Source organism: Phyllobates terribilis, unplaced genomic scaffold (genome assembly GCF_046119375.1).
Source record: "Phyllobates terribilis strain yellow unplaced genomic scaffold, ASM4611937v1 Scaffold_13__5_contigs__length_258822181, whole genome shotgun sequence".
Taxonomy (NCBI): Eukaryota; Metazoa; Chordata; class Amphibia; order Anura; family Dendrobatidae; genus Phyllobates; species Phyllobates terribilis.
In genome coordinates, this window is record NW_027362773.1 from 161,020,975 (window position 1) to 161,041,665 (window position 20,691).

At 51.5% G+C, this 20,691-nt stretch overlaps 1 protein-coding gene across 18 annotated transcripts in view; it reads left to right on the top strand.

Annotated features, from left to right (window-relative positions):
• MADD (MAP kinase activating death domain) overlaps positions 1-20,691 on the top strand; it is a 75,948-nt gene that overhangs the window by 35,889 nt on the left and 19,368 nt on the right. For 6 of the 18 annotated variants that reach the window (XM_073658934.1, XM_073658945.1, XM_073658939.1 and 3 more), the window contains 15 exons: positions 782-887; positions 1,426-1,612; positions 2,416-2,566; positions 2,747-2,971; positions 5,417-5,470; positions 12,180-12,280; positions 12,665-12,745; positions 12,848-13,006; positions 13,893-13,998; positions 14,244-14,306; positions 18,323-18,443; positions 18,592-18,697; positions 19,000-19,110; positions 19,934-20,041; positions 20,440-20,604. In XM_073658934.1, coding sequence (XP_073515035.1) covers positions 782-887; positions 1,426-1,612; positions 2,416-2,566; positions 2,747-2,971; positions 5,417-5,470; positions 12,180-12,280; positions 12,665-12,745; positions 12,848-13,006; positions 13,893-13,998; positions 14,244-14,306; positions 18,323-18,443; positions 18,592-18,697; positions 19,000-19,110; positions 19,934-20,041; positions 20,440-20,604 — 1,844 coding nt within the window. The remainder of the gene's footprint in view (positions 1-781; positions 888-1,425; positions 1,613-2,415; positions 2,567-2,746; positions 2,972-5,416; positions 5,471-12,179; positions 12,281-12,664; positions 12,746-12,847; positions 13,007-13,892; positions 13,999-14,243; positions 14,307-18,322; positions 18,444-18,591; positions 18,698-18,999; positions 19,111-19,933; positions 20,042-20,439; positions 20,605-20,691) is intronic. The other 12 variants (XM_073658942.1, XM_073658944.1, XM_073658950.1 and 9 more) reach the window with 8 other exon arrangements.

Sequence of the window (20,691 nt, forward strand, 5' to 3'; positions counted from 1 at the left end):
GTAGGAGGAGGTTCACACGGCACTGGGTCTGGTGGCCACGGACTACTGAAGTGACCGATGAACCAGAGTCCTGGAAATCTTTTTGATCATATCTATTGGACATGGGATCACGGATTCCGATGACTGGAGCCCTCTTCTGATCCTCTTATAGTCTCCATTTATTCTTCGATCACACGTATATTTTTTTTCTCTTTTGGCTAATTCCAGAAGCTGATTCAGCAGGAAGGAGAAGTATAAATGCTTCCATTATATCTCAAGTTCCTTCTTCATCCACTCCTGGCTTTGACTCAAAAGATCAGTTTCAAAAACTGCATAAAAAAAAAAAAAAAAAAAAAAAGTTTGCAAGCCTCAGAGCTGCGCTCCCGTCCACCTGCATTGCAGCTGCAAACACTTGAAAGCAGCCGTGATGGAGATCGACGGAGAGCTCGTTCAAGGACCTGCGAATAATACAGAGGAAATCAGAGAAATCTCCAGCCCCTACTATCGTAATGTGGCAGATCCTTTTAATAGTCCATGAATTATAGAAAGGCGGCCCTTTAAATAAATGTCTGACTGGCAAACTCTCCTATCACTACATCAAGTGACTGTTTGCCATTCAGGCTTCTCGGAAAGCTGCAAAATACCCCCCGTGGCGATACCGAATATTAACATTATCCAGAACAACACGTGTGATTCTATGGAAGAAAATGTCTCTGGTTTATATTTACTTTTCGTTTTGTGTTTGCGCCTCCGTAAACTGGAATTTCCAAAAGTTTTTTTTTTTTATTTTTTTATTTTGCAGCCAGCAACAGGCGAGCGCTCGTAGATCACAAGTCTTCAGTGATAAAACACAGCCCAACAGTAAAAAGGGAATCTCCTTCCCCTCAGGGCAGAGCAAACAATTCCAGGTAAGTGCAGGCATTTTATCCTCTGCATGATGAGGCCGTTGTATTTACCACTGTGACCTGTTATTGGACGCAGAGGCCTGTTCACATAAAGGACAGTGCGCGCTGGTCGTTTTCAGCCTGCTACAGAGAAAACACTTAGGAAAATGTTAAAAATCTTTCAGCACATCGTCCCTTAAAGGGAATGTCAGTAGGATTCACCCTCCTGAGCCGTCTATATGGGCATGTAGATCACAGAAAGCTGAATAAGGTCACACCTTGATATCTGCGATCCGATGTCTTATTCCAGGGAAATCCGTTTTTCTTAATATGTAAATGAACTGTTACGATCTATGGGTGGGACATAGATCTCCCCGAGACTCCGCCTCCAGAAATTTTTGTAAATAATGGGGCGTTACCAGTTTGAGACATGTAGTGACTGACAGTCCACTCACTCTTTTTTTTTTTTTTGTAATTCATGATGTCCGTCCTTAATCTTCATTTTCGGTGATTAGTAGCAGTTTGTGTCCTAGTGATGGCGGTCATTTCTCCCTTGCTGTAGTGAGAACCAGCAGTTTCTGAAGGAGGTGGCACTAAGTGTCCTCGAAGGACAAGGCGTCGGGTGGCTGAACATGAAGAAAGTCCGCCGGTTGCTGGAAAGCGAGCAGCTCCGTGTCTTTGTCCTGAGCAAACTGAACAGGTCCATCCAGACCGAGGAGGACGCGAGGAACGAAGTCATCCAGGAAGTGGTGAGAGCGGCCACGTCTGATCTGTGCTGGTGGTCATCATGGAATATCGTTAGCTTATAGGGATGAGCGAATCGGTTCACAGGACCCTGGTCCAATGACCACCAGATGGGCAGCCCCCGTAGGCCGTCAGACTTGGAGCCCCGCGACCTCCAGCTGTTACCAGACACTGCGCCATCCTCATCTCCTGTGTCTGTGCTTGCTTTCCTTAGAAGCCACTGATTGACATTGTGCTGATATTTGGTCTGTGATATAAAAGTACACCCAGTGACCAGTCTAGTTCTTCTCCCCTTAGAACATATGGTGCCCACAGATTGCTACGCCCAGATCCTTCTCTGCAAGTGACTCTCTTAGTTTTTCTCACTCTAGCACATACGGTGCTTACAGATTACTACACACAGATCCTTTGCTACAAGTGACTCTTCTAGTTTTTCTCCCCCTAGGACATATCGTGCCCACAGATTTCTATACCCAGATCCTTCTCTACAAGTGACTCTCCTAGTTTTTCTCCCCCCTAGGACATATGGCCACAGATTTCTACACCTAGATCCTTTACTACATGTGACTCTCCTAGTTTTCCCGCAATAGCACATATGGTGACCGCAGGTTATTAGCCCGCAGAGACATACCTTTATTTTTGTCCGCATTGACCCTCATCTGCCATATGGATGCTCAGACGCTCAGTTTGTCCATTTCCTCCTGTAACTTGTTAGTATGCGGTCACTGGCCCCTCTTACCGCTGTATCGGCAGAATTACCCCGCTGAGTCGGACACGGACGTCCTTACATTTCCCTGTTTTGCTTCAGGAGGTCAGCAAGAAAGTCTACAAGGGCATGCTGGACATGCTGAAGTGCACGGTGTCCAGTTTGGAGCAGTCGTACGCCAACGCTGGCCTGGGCGGCATGGCGAGCATCTTCAGCCTCCTGGAAGTCGCTCACACGCACTACTACAACAAAGGTAAAGGCCGGCGGGTGATCGGCGGTGGCGGAGGACGTGTGCGCGGGGCCGCTCTTGTACAGAACGTCATCTCTCTGACTCTGATCCGCTACTAACGTCCATGTTTTCTTCTCTCCTCAATCTTTATCTTTCTTCTCGTCCCGCCTTCTTTGTTTTTTTTTTCTCTTTTACGCCTCTAAGAATCCGAGAAAAGGAAGCACAGTCCTACTGCCGATGGCATGCTGACCCCCGTATCTAGGGATTCAGTGGCCGTCCCGCGAGGAGAGTCTCGGCCTGCCCCACAACTGCCCGTCCCCAAGCTGCCAGCCCCGCAGCTGCTTCCCCGCCCGTCAGGCCCCGCTAGTCGGGCGGCGCGACAATTTGACACTCGGAGTCTCAAGGAAGAGAATTTTGTGGCCTCCATTGGTGTGTATAGAGCAGAGGAAAGAGAACATGGGTCAATGCTGTCCGATATCCACCGCATCACCCACCGCTGGCATCGCTGCTGTCCCTTCCCCGCCACCAAACCACCATTATCCGCTCCCAGATTCAGTCCTCAGTAACGTGAATCGTCTGCGGTTGTGTCTGCTCCATCTATAATGTGTGTTTGCTTCACGTGTGGGAAGGACGGGGCAATGTCCGCCACCAGGAAAGCGCTCATTGTTGGCCATGACGGCCACGGGAACATGCTGCTATGTGGTGTCCCTCTAAATGAATGGCTTTTGCCAGACTTGGGGCCTCATGTCATACGCAGCTCTTTTCTTGCCAGTACCGGGGGCTTCCCTTTCCAGTGTCCAGGCCTTACTCTTGCGATCACTTTTGGGAGTAAGAATTCATTTTTTCCAGTGCGTTTTAATCGCTTAGTTTCCATTTATGTTAATTGTAGTGTAGTAGTAGTGGACATCAACATTTTTATCCCTTTTCTCCATCCTCTATGCATCACTGTACATAGCAGACTGCAGAATGAGTTACCAGTGATCAGTCAGTGAGCTCATTCACTGATCTGTAACCCTTACCTCTCTTCTCCATCCCCGGTACATATCAAGCTGCAGAATGTTACCAGCGGTTCCTCGGTGAATGTGTTCTCAGGACAGTTACTCTTATCTCCTGATTCATCTTCTTTATGACCATTAAGCTGAATATAAATTTAGATAAGTGAGATAAAAGTTGGAGACTAGAGAACGAGCTCACTGATAGATCACCGGAAACTCATCCTGCAGTCTATGTACAGTGATATATAGAGGATGGTTCCGCGGGTTTGTTTGTTTTTTTGCTGCACATTTCACCCTTTCTATTGCGTAAGATGAAATCCACACTGGTAACACACAAAGACTTGGCAAAATCTGCAGCAAAACTCCGCATGTCGTTAAGACTAAGATCAAGTTCTTCCACTTCAGTTTCTGCAAAATTCTGTGGATTTTCAGTGTGAAAACTCAGCACATATAAAATCCGCACCAAATCCACTGTTTGTGAATCTGGAGCGGACTTTGTGCCGAGGGGCAGATTTGCACTGAATCCTCGTCATGGGCAGGTGCCCTAAAACTAATCTACACAGAAAATCCTCATCAAATCTGCCCCACGTGCATTTACCCCAAGGTGGTGTCCACACGGGTCACCGTGAGCAAAGTCACATTTAATTTCTGAAAGCTGCAGATTTGCCTCTGCCTGTGCATCACAAAGGGTGAAATCTACCGGGAAAATCCACATCATAAATTCAATCAGATTTTTCCCGCAGAATGTGGATGAGATTTCATAAACTATTCTGCTGCCGTAATATCCTGCGGATTCCGGACTGATTATCCACATATGGGCCCCATAACGCCCATTCATCTCCATGATGAGTAGTGATTTATTGTGGTCCCTTTCCTGTTCTCTGGGACGATGGGGACCCCCCGGCTGCTGACTTGTATCCTTGTACTGGACCAGAGTCTGTCTTCATGTCACTTTTTGACTCATATTTTGGGTATCTGTCTGGTTGCTTGGCGGCTTGTATATGGATGTAATTTAGAAATGAGCTGATCGATTCACAGGACCCTGGTCCAGCGGCGGCCGCGTCGGACGGGACCCTGGTCCAGCGGCGGCCACCTGCTGGTATTCTTGGCAGGCCTTTTGGTTAGTAGGTCTGTTGTGGCATGACGCACGTGATGCCGGGCCTGCTAATCAGGATCACCTCTCCTGTCGGGTGGCCGTGGACTACTGATGTTGGAGGGTTTCGTCTTGTCTTTCACTCCATGTGTCCAGCCATATAAACGACCCTCAGTATTAGGAGACCTGTCGTGTTTATATGAAGTTTCTGTGGTTAGAAAATGGCGCCACTCCAGGCGGCTTCTGGTATTGCAGCTTTCATGTGAGCCAGAATACCAGACACAGCCTTGTGGATACGCGTGGTGCCGCCTTTCCTAACCCCTGACCGCCCCTTTAATGCCGCGGCTTCTGCAGAGACTGGGAGTTTCTGGGATCAGTAGTTCATTGTCTGCATCACGTGTGGAAGTCATAGATGTGTCTCTGGGACTTGTAGTGCTGCAGCTGCTGTAGCCCCCGGTGTCTGTCCTGGGGTTTCCATGTTCTAGGTAGTGCTAGATGCTGGGCTTCATCTGGGTGGTCTGGGCCTATGTGTATACAGCGCTCAGAGGAGTATATACATAGGGGATGGATATTTATGTATACCGCGTGCTCATACATAAATACTACCGCTACTTCCTGTGCCCGCTCTCTCTACACTCTCTCGCCATCACACCTGTGCTCACTTGTCTGTGCCCCTCGGGGCTGTGTGGGGGAGGGGGCCGGGGGTCTGTGTCCATTTTCAGGCCTGTCTGATCCGCATCTGACTCTTTCTGTCTTTCTCTCCTGCTTGCAATGCATCTTGGGTAGAATTGTGGAACAAGCACCAAGAAGTGAGAAAGCAAAAAGCTATGGAGCAACAGAGTAAGAAACCGGAGAAACCCCCCCAAACCTCCCCGATCTGTCAGCAGGGCGGCCGCACGTGGTGGGGGCATGTCCAGCACTTTGCAGGGGGTCTCTGCCAACCTCCTGTAAGGAGTCTAATCTTGGCATCACGGGGTTAAAACAGGTGGGATCGATGCAGAGGGGCTTCCATAGAAAACCACCCAAACTGTACATGTCTAGGTCCGCAGGGGGCCGGGCACAGGGTCAGCGAGCCACAGGGTCGGGGGATGCACACCAGCCATCATTAGATGAAGATCCTCAGCCTCCTCGCCTGCTTGTTGATGGGTTCCAGGTAGCTTTTCTCAACAAGTGACTTTACACAGGGTGGGCCGTGAAATGCAGACCCCTTCTTCTTGCAGAGTAAACGTCCCGCTGGTGATTTGTCTGTACTGCGTCCGTGTCCCAGCTGTGACCGTGGTGTCGTCGCTCACGATCTCTGCTCCCGTAGCTGCTGATTCTTGGCTCATGTTGTGGCTCGTTTATCTGCTGTAACATCCAGAGCAGCGCTCCATGGATCTAATGTAATGAGTCATATCCAACCATAATCCACCGCGCTTTTGTTGCCCTCCTTTTAACCCTTGCACTCGGTGTTTTACGCGGTGATTTCCGTACACGGTCATGTTCTTCTGGGAACATTTTTTCTCTGATGTCCTGGGGCTTCTCACAATCCTCTCCTGGACGTCTGCAGTGGTGGCCCCCGGGTGTCTGGTCTGCCGTGGTGGCCCCCGGGTGTCTGGTCTGCCGTGGTGGCCCCCGGGTGTCTGGTCTGCCGTGGTGGCCCCCGGGTGTCTGGTCTGCCGTGGTGGCCCCCGGGCGTCTGGTCTGCCGTGGTGGCCCCCGGGCGTCTGGTCTGCCGTGGTGGCCCCCGGGCGTCTGGTCTGCCGTGGTGGCCCCCGGGCGTCTGGTCTGCCGTGGTGGCCCCCGGGCGGCTGGTCTGCCGTGGTGGCCCCCGGGCGGCTGGTCTGCCGTGGTGGCCCCCGGGCGGCTGGTCTGCCGTGGTGGCCCCCGGGCGGCTGGTCTGCCGTGGTGGCCCCCGGGCGGCTGGTCTGCCGTGGTGGCCGTGTATCTGATGTGTTCTATGTACTTTTTTTGCACTTTGGATCCCACTTCTTACTGTAGCGACAAAGGGCAGACATTGCTCAAAATGACCCTGTGTGTACGTCGCTGCCACTATCACAATCCGCCATGTTGTACTCGCACACGACACCGTAGCCCTCCGCAGAGAAACACCGACCGCAGCTAGGAGGCGACTGCCAGATTTATAACTAGCGCTGCTGAGACCCGATGAGCCTCACCATCCTGTGCGGGGGGCAGGAGGTCGGTATTCGGGACCCACCCTGTAATAGAGATGCCAGATTCTGTCCGCAGATTGTGTATACCCAGCGCAGAGTTTTCTTACCTATAATCTATCACTACGTTGTAATGGGAGATCTTTTTATTTGTTGTACCGTAATCAGTTTCGCTCATTTCCTTTTAAATTTCCCATATTGCATAGTAACAATCCCAGTACTATCATGGGGGCACACTCAGTTTCAGGCAGGCAGATTACCAGGAGGGCACACTCTGGGCCTTGCTGGCAGATTATCAAGCGGGCACACTCTGGGCCCTTCTGGCAGATTATCAAGCAGCCACGCTCAGGGACATGTAGGCAGATTTAGAGGAGCATACTTGCTGACAGATTACCAGGTGGGCGCACTCTGGGCCTTGCTTGCAGATTACCAGGTGGGCGCACTCTGGGCCTTGCTTGCAGATTACCAGGTGGGCGCACTCTGGGCCTTGCTTGCAGATTACCAGGTGGGCGCACTCTGGGCCTTGCTTGCAGATTACCAGGTGGGCGCACTCTGGGCCTTGCTTGCAGATTACCAGGTGGGCGCACTCTGGGCCTTGCTTGCAGATTACCAGGTGGGCGCACTCTGGGCCTTGCTTGCAGATTACCAGGTGGGCGCACTCTGGGCCTTGCTTGCAGATTACCAGGTGGGCGCACTCTGGGGCCTTGCTTGCAGATTACCAGGTGGGCGCACTCTGGGGCCTTGCTTGCAGATTACCAGGTGGGCGCACTCTGGGGCCTTGCTTGCAGATTACCAGGTGGGCGCACTCTGGGGCCTTGCTTGCAGATTACCAGGTGGGCGCACTCTGGGGCCTTGCTTGCAGATTACCAGGTGGGCGCACTCTGGGGCCTTGCTTGCAGATTACCAGGTGGGCGCACTCTGGGCCTTGCTTGCAGATTACCAGGTGGGCGCACTCTGGGGCCTTGCTTGCAGATTACCAGGTGGGCGCACTCTGGGGCCTTGCTTGCAGATTACCAGGTGGGCGCACTCTGGGGCCTTGCTTGCAGATTACCAGGTGGGCGCACTCTGGGGCCTTGCTTGCAGATTACCAGGTGGGCGCACTCTGGGGCCTTGCTTGCAGATTACCAGGTGGGCGCACTCTGGGGCCTTGCTTGCAGATTACCAGGTGGGCGCACTCTGGGGCCTTGCTTGCAGATTACCAGGTGGGCGCACTCTGGGGCCTTGCTTGCAGATTACCAGGTGGGCGCACTCTGGGGCCTTGCTTGCAGATTACCAGGTGGGCGCACTCTGGGGCCTTGCTTGCAGATTACCAGGTGGGCGCACTCTGGGGCCTTGCTTGCAGATTACCAGGTGGGCGCACTCTGGGGCCTTGCTTGCAGATTACCAGGTGGGCGCACTCTGGGGCCTTGCTTGCAGATTACCAGGTGGGCGCACTCTGGGGCCTTGCTTGCAGATTACCAGGTGGGCGCACTCTGGGGCCTTGCTTGCAGATTACCAGGTGGGCGCACTCTGGGGCCTTGCTTGCAGATTACCAGGTGGGCGCACTCTGGGGCCTTGCTTGCAGATTACCAGGTGGGCGCACTCTGGGGCCTTGCTTGCAGATTACCAGGTGGGCGCACTCTGGGGCCTTGCTTGCAGATTACCAGGTGGGCGCACTCTGGGGCCTTGCTTGCAGATTACCAGGTGGGCGCACTCTGGGGCCTTGCTTGCAGATTACCAGGTGGGCGCACTCTGGGGCCTTGCTTGCAGATTACCAGGTGGGCGCACTCTGGGGCCTTGCTTGCAGATTACCAGGTGGGCGCACTCTGGGGCCTTGCTTGCAGATTACCAGGTGGGCGCACTCTGGGGCCTTGCTTGCAGATTACCAGGTGGGCGCACTCTGGGGCCTTGCTTGCAGATTACCAGGTGGGCGCACTCTGGGGCCTTGCTTGCAGATTACCAGGTGGGCGCACTCTGGGGCCTTGCTTGCAGATTACCAGGTGGGCGCACTCTGGGGCCTTGCTTGCAGATTACCAGGTGGGCGCACTCTGGGGCCTTGCTTGCAGATTACCAGGTGGGCGCACTCTGGGGCCTTGCTTGCAGATTACCAGGTGGGCGCACTCTGGGGCCTTGCTTGCAGATTACCAGGTGGGCGCACTCTGGGGCCTTGCTTGCAGATTACCAGGTGGGCGCACTCTGGGGCCTTGCTTGCAGATTACCAGGTGGGCGCACTCTGGGGCCTTGCTTGCAGATTACCAGGTGGGCGCACTCTGGGGCCTTGCTTGCAGATTACCAGGTGGGCGCACTCTGGGGCCTTGCTTGCAGATTACCAGGTGGGCGCACTCTGGGGCCTTGCTTGCAGATTACCAGGTGGGCGCACTCTGGGGCCTTGCTTGCAGATTACCAGGTGGGCGCACTCTGGGGCCTTGCTTGCAGATTACCAGGTGGGCGCACTCTGGGGCCTTGCTTGCAGATTACCAGGTGGGCGCACTCTGGGGCCTTGCTTGCAGATTACCAGGTGGGCGCACTCTGGGGCCTTGCTTGCAGATTACCAGGTGGGCGCACTCTGGGGCCTTGCTTGCAGATTACCAGGTGGGCGCACTCTGGGGCCTTGCTTGCAGATTACCAGGTGGGCGCACTCTGGGGCCTTGCTTGCAGATTACCAGGTGGGCGCACTCTGGGGCCTTGCTTGCAGATTACCAGGTGGGCGCACTCTGGGGCCTTGCTTGCAGATTACCAGGTGGGCGCACTCTGGGGCCTTGCTTGCAGATTACCAGGTGGGCGCACTCTGGGGCCTTGCTTGCAGATTACCAGGTGGGCGCACTCTGGGGCCTTGCTTGCAGATTACCAGGTGGGCGCACTCTGGGACCTTGCTTGCAGATTACCAGGTGGGCGCACTCTGGGGCCTTGCTTGCAGATTACCAGGTGGGCGCACTCTGGGGCCTTGCTTGCAGATTACCAGGTGGGCGCACTCTGGGGCCTTGCTTGCAGATTACCAGGTGGGCGCACTCTGGGGCCTTGCTTGCAGATTACCAGGTGGGCGCACTCTGGGGCCTTGCTTGCAGATTACCAGGTGGGCGCACTCTGGGGCCTTGCTTGCAGATTACCAGGTGGGCGCACTCTGGGGCCTTGCTTGCAGATTACCAGGTGGGCGCACTCTGGGGCCTTGCTTGCAGATTACCAGGTGGGCGCACTCTGGGGCCTTGCTTGCAGATTACCAGGTGGGCGCACTCTGGGGCCTTGCTTGCAGATTACCAGGTGGGCGCACTCTGGGGCCTTGCTTGCAGATTACCAGGTGGGCGCACTCTGGGGCCTTGCTTGCAGATTACCAGGTGGGCGCACTCTGGGGCCTTGCTTGCAGATTACCAGGTGGGCGCACTCTGGGGCCTTGCTTGCAGATTACCAGGTGGGCGCACTCTGGGGCCTTGCTTGCAGATTACCAGGTGGGCGCACTCTGGGGCCTTGCTTGCAGATTACCAGGTGGGCGCACTCTGGGGCCTTGCTTGCAGATTACCAGGTGGGCGCACTCTGGGGCCTTGCTTGCAGATTACCAGGTGGGCGCACTCTGGGGCCTTGCTTGCAGATTACCAGGTGGGCGCACTCTGGGGCCTTGCTTGCAGATTACCAGGTGGGCGCACTCTGGGGCCTTGCTTGCAGATTACCAGGTGGGCGCACTCTGGGGCCTTGCTTGCAGATTACCAGGTGGGCGCACTCTGGGGCCTTGCTTGCAGATTACCAGGTGGGCGCACTCTGGGGCCTTGCTTGCAGATTACCAGGTGGGCGCACTCTGGGGCCTTGCTTGCAGATTACCAGGTGGGCGCACTCTGGGGCCTTGCTTGCAGATTACCAGGTGGGCGCACTCTGGGGCCTTGCTTGCAGATTACCAGGTGGGCGCACTCTGGGGCCTTGCTTGCAGATTACCAGGTGGGCGCACTCTGGGGCCTTGCTTGCAGATTACCAGGTGGGCGCACTCTGGGGCCTTGCTTGCAGATTACCAGGTGGGCGCACTCTGGGGCCTTGCTTGCAGATTACCAGGTGGGCGCACTCTGGGGCCTTGCTTGCAGATTACCAGGTGGGCGCACTCTGGGGCCTTGCTTGCAGATTACCAGGTGGGCGCACTCTGGGGCCTTGCTTGCAGATTACCAGGTGGGCGCACTCTGGGGCCTTGCTTGCAGATTACCAGGTGGGCGCACTCTGGGGCCTTGCTTGCAGATTACCAGGTGGGCGCACTCTGGGGCCTTGCTTGCAGATTACCAGGTGGGCGCACTCTGGGGCCTTGCTTGCAGATTACCAGGTGGGCGCACTCTGGGGCCTTGCTTGCAGATTACCAGGTGGGCGCACTCTGGGGCCTTGCTTGCAGATTACCAGGTGGGCGCACTCTGGGGCCTTGCTTGCAGATTTAGGCAGGCATACTCTGGACCTTACTGGCAGATTTAAGCGGGCACACTCCTGGTCTTGCTGGAAGATTACCAGGTGTGCACACTCTGGGCCTTGCTGGCAGATTCTCCATTGGTGACTGGTTTGTCGGGGGTTTCTCGTCCTGAGATAGTATCTGTAGTGGTGAATACACTGCTTTCCTTCCCTCGCTCCGCCTTCTTTCCTGATCTAGCGCTTTTTATTCATGCTCTCACTCCTCTCTCATATCACTCGGCACCATTTGAGCCTTTTACTCGCAATGTCGCTGCTTCCTTCTCTGCGGTGGTGACCTCTTCTCTGACCGCACGGAGATGACAGATATATGTGAACGGAAGCAGCATCGCTCCACGTGTCCATACAGAGAGTGGACCCGATCCTTTCACTATGACATTGGCGCAATCACAATTTGGTGGCCCACGTGGCCGGAGCCGTTACCGACCATGGACAATTGTGTCCTAAGATTTGCACATTGAGGAGGAGTGATGCACACGGCCATAGTATTAGTGGATTTACGTTCCTTTATATGTGGATGACATTATTAATGATTTTGTGTTTTCATTGTCTTTTATTCTTTTATTTGTCCTAGACCGGTCGAGGCCAAAAAACAAAAAAATATCTCAAATCACACGCAAATACAAGTCTCATCCGAAACAAATCGCCCGATTTAGTGGCCCCTCCTGCTTGTACAATTTGGCCAAGTTGCTCAATACTGGAACTGACCACTAATCCGACCTTCCAGGAGTCTGGCAGCCATATTGGTTGTCACTTAGGAGCTCATATAAGAATATGAACTGGCGCACGGGGACTTGATTTACTGGTGATGTGTCTGGGACTATATATTAATATTTTGGACCTCCCCGACCGGGCCTAGAACCATCCTTACCTGGTCAGGATGAGTAATGACCTTCTGTGCTGCCGTTTGGGTCAAGAATATTCTTTTACCCCTCGTCGTCCTTATTTTCCATCACTGTCTCTTTAGTCAGATGCCCCTTTACGTTTTGCAGGTACAGAGCAAGCTAAGCCGCCACCAGACAGCGCCGACACCGACGAGAAGCGCTCTCAGATAAGTGCGGACAGCGGCCTGAGCGTCACGTCCGGCTCCCAGGTAAAAAGTGAAATCTGCACTGCAATGGCTGTAATGTAATAGATGGCGGGGGGTGAAGAGTGTCGTCTCCTCGCGCAAAAGTAGATGCGGTCTTGTTAGTAATGTGTTGTGTGTAGGACTCTAGTTTGGGGGTAGATGTGGTCTCGTTGGGCTCCCCCGCCGCCCTGGCCGTTGGGCTCCCCCGCCGCCCTGGCCGTTGGGCGCCGTTGGGCGCCCTTGCCGTTGGGCTCCCCCGCCGCCCTGGCCGTTGGGCTCCCCCGCCGCCCTGGCCGTGGGGCGCCCTCGCCGTTGGGCTTCGCCTCGCCAGGGCTGTGCCATCCCCATGTCTCATTAGATGGGTTGTTTGTTTCTTTTGTGTCCCCCTCTTTTTGCTGGCGGGAGCAGAGGAGTGATTTGGATGCTGTCAGCTCAGGACCCGCTATTCTCATCCGAAGCAGCAGTCAGGACTCTGAAATCAGCACAGTGGTAGGATCTGCGCTCCTCCAGACAGTGGGGACGGCATGAGCGGGTGGTCGAAGGCCAGACCCAAATACTTCATATTACAGCCCCATTAACCCTTTCTTGCAGGTCAGTAACAGTTCGGGGGAAACTCTGGGAGCAGATAGTGATCTGAGCAGCAATGCGGGGGACACCCTGGGAGGACCCGGCGGAGGGCGGCTTTCAGGGTCCAGGGGTGCCATATCTGACAGTGAAATTCAGATGAGCTCCCTCACTGGGGCCATATTTGTAAGTACTGATTGATTAATTTGTTTTTTCTGTCCCTTTCATTTCTCAGCAAATGTTATTGCCTTCTGTAGAGATTTGCAATAGAAAATCAGGTCTCCCTCTGGAGAACGAGTCGCTGTCGGGTGTTGCATGGTTGTCTATTAATCCAGTGCCGTGTGATAGTTTTAGGCAAAGCGGATGCGACTTCATGAAAAGTCATGTTTGCCGTGCATCTAAAGATGCTGGAAAACTTTGTGTGTTTTGGTGCATTTTTTTCCCTTATAGACTTCTATGTTGAGGCGGGAAAAAAATGCATGTGAAAGCGCAGTTGTGTTTTTAGGTGCAGAATTCCCATTTTTCTGTACTTAAAGAAAAAAAAAAGCATTAGGAAAAAAGCCCTTGCTTTAAATCTGCACCCAAAAGCCCATATCCCCCTGGAACAGATGACTTTTGCATATGTTGGTGTGGACCCCCCCCAGAAAAAAAAGCAGTGTTTTTGCACGTGGAAACCCAGCCGCCAGCAATGATGAGGCCGGAGTAGAGCTACTACCTGTGCATTAGGGCTGAGAGGCACAGTTCTGATTCTTGGGGGGCGACGTACGAATAGCCCTTTAATTGGGCAACACTAGTGATCTAGCTCCAAGGCTACGGTGTGTGCCAGGTGGACAGCAAGGTCCAGCATGCACAATCCTGAGATCCCGGCCATCCTCGCTGCAAAATTGTGCAAGTGCGGCCACTGCTGCCCGTATAAATAGGCAAAATCCTAGAAACCATAAATGTGATCTGACATTATTGTGAAGGTGGAAATGCCCCTGTAAGAAGCGGGCAGCAGTCACTTGGCTCCCGATACTTTGGGCACGCAGGTTTCTAAATATCGTCTTTCCTGATTTTGATATTTGCTCCACAGGGAAAGCAGCAGATTGTGCGTCCTGGGGAAAGGGATGGCAGCGTCAGCCCGGGACGTCCCCTGCAAGACCTCAGCCAGCGCATTTACCTGTATGAAGGACTGTTGGGTAAGAATTAAAGTTGAATAAATGCTTTTCATTAAATCTCCCTTTATAATGGTGTCGGCGGTCCCTGCCGTCACGGGGCAGGTCGGCGGTCCGTGCTGTCCGTGTATGAGCCCCCTTGTTTCTTACTGATCATTGATTCATCCCATATATATATAACATGGTATGACCGTGCTCTTTAACCCTTCCTTGCTCTTTTCTTCCTCTTCTCACGCTGCATTATGCTGTGCACCGGCTTCTTTGTACAGGAAGAGACAAAGGCTCAGTCTGGGACCAGCTGGAGGAGGCAGCGATGGAGACCTTCTCTCTGAGTAATACATCCGGCCAGTCCTGCCCGATACCCCAGCATGCCCGTGTGCTTGTGCATTTGTTTCGGACCTACCCCTCCCGTTCTTAGTTTTTGCATTTAATACTGTAGTATATCTATAGATATAGGAGCTGTAGATTTATATATTTTACCACTTTTTTGTATTTATCTGGTGCATTTAGGCCGGTGACCTGCCTGCAGGGGGTGACCAAGATTATTGGCTGTGATTGCAGACTGGGAACTAAAATATGGCTGCAATAATTGTGTGGTTGATTTCACAGTACGGTCATATACTTGGAGGACACAGGAGCCATGAACTCTGTCCCTCAATGAGCTAAATCAGAAAGAAATTTTAGTGAAAAAAGAAAAAAAAAAATCCTCTTCACCTGTAACCGAGAGGATGGAGCGAAATGTGCCAAATATCTGTCTGGAAATCATAGGCTGCGGCAGGGAGCAGAAAGTGAATGTGGACGCATTGCGACCCCCAAATCTGCTGGGCATAAAGATCTAGTCCGGGGATTCCTTCATCATTCAGGGTCTCCGTCACTTCTATATTGAGGGTTGGTGGCGCCATCGTACGGCGGGGATAGGACATGAGGATATACATGATGGATCCCCCGATACCAGTGGAAACCTCTGTCTCCAGCATCCAGTAAAGGGGATGTCATATGTAAAGGATATCAGTTTGTCTCGGGACAGTGATCGCTGGAAACTCGTCATGAGATTCATTATTCAGTAGGAGAACGTAGGTATCCGGCTTTATTAGTAGAAAACTGATCTCCTGGACGGGGAGAGAGAAGTACGGTGACCTGCTAATAGGGAGGTAAAAAATATCATTCAGTATCCAAAAAATGCCACCATATAGTGCACCTGTTACACTGGCAATAAGATATTGTCATTCAGTGTCCCACCCTACAGAACCTGAATAATGCTCCCATATAACGCCAAAATAATACCACCGTACTAAGCCTGAATAATGCTCCCATATAACACCACAATAATACCACCGTACTAAGCCTGAATAATGCTCCCATATAACGCCTGAATAATGCTTCCATATAACGCCAAAATAATACCACCGTACGAAGCCTGAATAATGCTTCCATATAACACCAAAATAATACCACCTTACTAAGCCTGAATAATGCTTCCATATAACGCCACAATAATACCACCGTACTAAGCCTGAATAGTGCTCCCATATAACACCACAATAATACCACCGTACTAAGCCTGAATAATGCTCCCATATAACACCACAATAATACCTCCGTACTAAGCCTGAATAATGCTCCCATATAACACCACAATAATACCACCGTACTAAGCCTGAATAATGCTCACATATAACACTGCAATAATACCACCGTACTAAGCCTGAATTATGCTCACATATAGCGCCAAAATACCACCGTACTAAGCCTGAATAATGCTCACATATAGCGCCAAAATAATACCACCGTACTAAGCCCGAATAGTGCTCCCATATAACACCACAATAATACCACCGTACTAAGCCTGAATAATTCTCCCATATAACGCCACAATACCACCGTGCTAAGCCTGAATAATGCTCCCATATAACGCCACAATAATACCACCGTACTAAGCCTGAATAATGCTCCCATATAACGCCACAATACCACCGTACTAAGCCTGAATAATGCTCCCATATAACGCCACAATACCACCGTACTGAGCCTGAATAATGCTCCCATATAATGCCACAATAATACCACCGTACTAAGCCTGAATAGTGCTCCCATATAACGCCACAATAATACCACCGTACTAAGCCTGAATAATGCTCCCATATAACGCCACAATAATACCACTGTACTAAGCCTGAATTATGCTCCCATATAATGCCACAATAATACCACCGTACTAAGCCTGAATAATGCTTCCATATAACGCCACAATAATACCACCGTACTAAGCCTGAATAGTGCTCCCATATAACGCCACAATAATACCACCGTACTAAGCCTGAATAATGCTTCCATATAGCGCCACAATAATACCACCGTACTAAGCCTGAATAATGCTCCCATATAACGCCACAATAATACCACTGTACTAAGCCTGAATTATGCTCCCATATAATGCCACAATAATACCACCGTACTAAGCCTGAATAATGCTCCCATATAACGCCACAATAATACCACCGTACTAAGCCTGAATAATGCTCCCATATAACGCCACAATAATACCACCGTACTAAGCCTGAATAATGCTCCCATATAACGCCACAATAATACCACCGTACTAAGCCTGAATAATGCTCCCATATAACGCCACAATAATACCACCATACTAAGCCTGAATAGTGCTCCCATATAACACCACAATAATACCACCGTACTAAGCCTGAATAATGCTCCCATAGAATGCCAAAATAATACCACCGTACTAAGCCTGAATAATGCTCCCATATAGCGCCAAAATAATACCACCGTACTAAGCCCGAATAGTGCTCCCATATAACACCACAATAATACCACCGTACTAAGCCTGAATAATTCTCCCATATAACGCCACAATACCACCGTACTAAGCCTGAATAATGCTCCCATATAACGCCACAATAATACCACCGTACTAAGCCTGAATAATGCTCCCATATAACGCCACAATACCACCGTACTAAGCCTGAATAATGCTCCCATAGAACGCCAAAATAATACCACCGTACTAAGCCTGAATAATGCTCCCATATAATGCCACAATAATACCACTGTACTAAGCCTGAATAGTGCTCCCATATAACACCACAATAATACCACCGTACTAAGCCTGAATAATGCTCCCATATAACGCCACAATAATACCACTGTACTAAGCCTGAATTATGCTCCCATATAATGCCACAATAATACCACCGTACTAAGCCTGAATAATGCTTCCATATAACGCCACAATAATACCACTGTACTAAGCCTGAATAGTGCTCCCATATAACGCCACAATAATACCACCGTACTAAGCCTGAATAATGCTTCCATATAACGCCACAATAATACCACCGTACTAAGCCTGAATAATGCTCCCATATAACGCCACAATAATACCACTGTACTAAGCCTGAATTATGCTCCCATATAATGCCACAATAATACCACCGTACTAAGCCTGAATAATGCTCCCATATAACGCCACAATAATACCACCGTACTAAGCCTGAATAATGCTCCCATATAACGCCACAATAATACCACCGTACTAAGCCTGAATAATGCTCCCATATAACGCCACAATAATACCACCGTACTAAGCCTGAATAATGCTCCCATATAACGCCACAATAATACCACCGTACTAAGCCTGAATAATGCTCCCATATAACGCCACAATAATACCACCGTACTAAGCCTGAATAATGCTCCCATATAGTATCCAAATAATACTATCCAAACGTGTCCACCTAATATCAGTAGACAGTGGGACACTAATATCCAGAACCCTGTAATATGGTGTATGGTATTGCTTTGAACACTGGACGGGTCGGCCCCCCGATGGCTCCGGTTAGTTCCCCAGTTTGCTGTCATCTGTGCACGGACCGTCGCTGCGATGCGGCTCGGGGGAGTAGAGCTCCAGATCTCCGTCCTCCTCCCTCCCCACCACATCCGCCGTAGTTATGGAGAGGCGAGAGGCCGCGTGTCGGAAGCTTTACAACGACATTATCATGGAGTCGCTCCATATTGGCCTCCAGGAACATTGGTGATATCGGAGCGAGGAGACGACTATGGAGTGTGAGGACAGGGGAGAAGCCGTGTGTAGTGACAGACGTTAAAGGGTTACCCTATATTTACAACCTGTCCTCAGGGATCGGACCCCCTATCACTGTCGAGGGGCCGCCCAGCGCTTCCTCCATCCAGAGACCTATTTTGCTGGGTTACAGCCCTCACCAGCAGAAATCTGACTTCAGCTCTGGGTCACCGGGATGGGCACACTATATATCCCGGGCAGCCCCTCTTAGGTAAGGAGGTGTTCTCATGGATTGTGCCTGTATTTTAGGTAAGGAACGCTCCACTCTCTGGGACCAAATGCAGTTTTGGGAAGATGCTTTCCTGGATGCTGTGATGCTGGAGAGAGAGGGGATGGGGATGGACCAAGGACCTCAGGAGATGATAGACAGGTGAGACCACCTAGATGAGGCACCGAGTGAGGACCCTGTGTGCGGCCTTGAAGGTGTTGGTGATTTCGCTGTTGTAAGCAGGAATATGGCTGCATTATATGGTCGCAGCGCTGCCACTGTTCACTGGGGGGCTCCTATCTTTCTTTAGGTATTTCTCTTTGGGGGACCACGACCGGAAGCGCTTGGAGGACGATGAGGACCGTCTCCTGGCGACTCTTCTGCACAATATGGTGGCTTACATGGTGATGATGAAGGTAACGGTTCCCTGCCTGTTGGGCGGTCTCTGTGGTACTACAAGTCCTCACCTGCCAGACCCCACAGCGGGGTCACAGCAGGCAGGGAGAACGTCCGTGCAGATATTTTAGCTTTTTACCTAGGTGGCTGCTTATTCCATGGCCCCTGTAATAGTGCGGCCCCCACTAGTGATGGATATTACACTGGCTGTGCAGGTGACGGGGTTTGAGCTGTAGACACCGCTGTGGTCAAGAAGACGATTGTTTCTGGGGGATATTTTATTTATTTTGATTTTCTTATCTTGGACAATTGTTCTTCTCAGGTAAATAAGACCGATCTGCGGAGGAAGGTTCGACGGCTCCTGGGAAAGTGTCACATTGGCTTATCTCACAGCCAACTGATCAACGAGCTGCTGGACAAAGTGACCGACCTGGTGAGGATCGAAGCGGGATGGGTCAGTGATGGCATAAAGGGTCAGGAGTGAAGATGAGCAAAGGCTCACAGCACCCTGGTCCAGTTGTCAAGGCCAGGGCGTGGGGGTGGGTCCCAGCGGTCAGGGCGTGGGGGTGGGTCCCAGCGGTCAGGGCGTGGGGGTGGGTCCCAGCGGTCAGGGCGTGGGGGTGGGTCCCCCAGCGGTCAGGCCGGACCAAAGCCTCTCCTTCAGCACACCTCCTCCTCCTGTCTCCTTTGCGCCTCTTCTGATTATTAGTCCCTACAATGTGATTATGTTACAGCCTGACAGACGCACAGGGTTGTAGGGTCCTACTAATCAGAAAAGGCTCTGAGGACGTCATAGGTAGGGGACGGTTTGCAGTGCTCTGGTCCGGGGTCCACGGACTGATGTCTTGGACTACTTGCACATTGCACAGTTGCTTCCAGGGCTGTGGAGTCGGTAAGCCGAACCTCCGACTCCTCAATTTCTATGACTCCGACTCCCTCATACACGGCTCATGTTTAAGTGATAAATTTACTGCAGCACAGATTCATCTCAGATAAAAGTCTAGACCCTTAGATCAGGAATAGGACCGACATTTATAGGACATTTCAGAACTTTCCCAAATTCTTATGAAAAAATATTCCCCACAAACTCGCTGGGATTTGGCTGCAGATCCGGATGATGCAGTTTCTGGATTTGCCATTGATGCGCGGGTGTCCGGTCACTGATCCGCGCGGTCGTCTGTCTTCCTTTTGATATCGATGTGCCTCTTTGCATTTCTGTTTTATTCAAATCTGACGTGATTTATCCCGAAATCTAGAACGGCCGAGATCTCAGCGTTCGGCCCAGCGGAAGCCGTCATATCAAGAAGCAGACGTTCGTGGTGCACGCTGGCACTGACACCAGTGGAGACCTGTTCTTCATGGAGGTAGGTGTCACACGTGCTCATATACATGGCTGCTTTTCCAGAAATAGTGCCACACATGACCATAGGTTGTTTGTGGTACTGCAACTCATTCACTTTATTAGAATGGAGTTGCGATACCAAGCTACCTTTTTTTACAGTCAGTTATATTTTTCTAAATTAATACCACCTTTGTTAGGGGCTGTACCCCTTAAACAGAGATTGTCTGAGTACTTCCGACGGCCTTTAAGCAATGAGTGCATCGTCAATGGGTCACAGGGGTCACGGGGGACGGTGGTGGCCCCCAAGCGATCAGCAGGTGGTCACTTATCCTGTGTCCTAGGTGCCCACTTTTAATATGTGTGACCCAATGACATGAGCGGTGCGGCCGATCCTTATCTCGCCCCTTCTGTTCCCTCCAGGTCTGTGATGACTGCATCGTTCTGCGCAGTAACATCGGGGCGGTGTATGAGCGCTGGTGGTACGAGAAGCTCATTAATATGACCTATTGTCCCAAGACCAAAGTCCTTTGTCTGTGGAGAAGGAACGGACAAGAGACGCAACTTAACAAGTTTTTCACTAAGAAGGTTTGTACAGGCTCGGAGCAATGGCTGCTGCTGTTCTTTTAGCCCCGGACGCCTGTAAATGGATGGGGCGCAACACGAGAGGCAGTG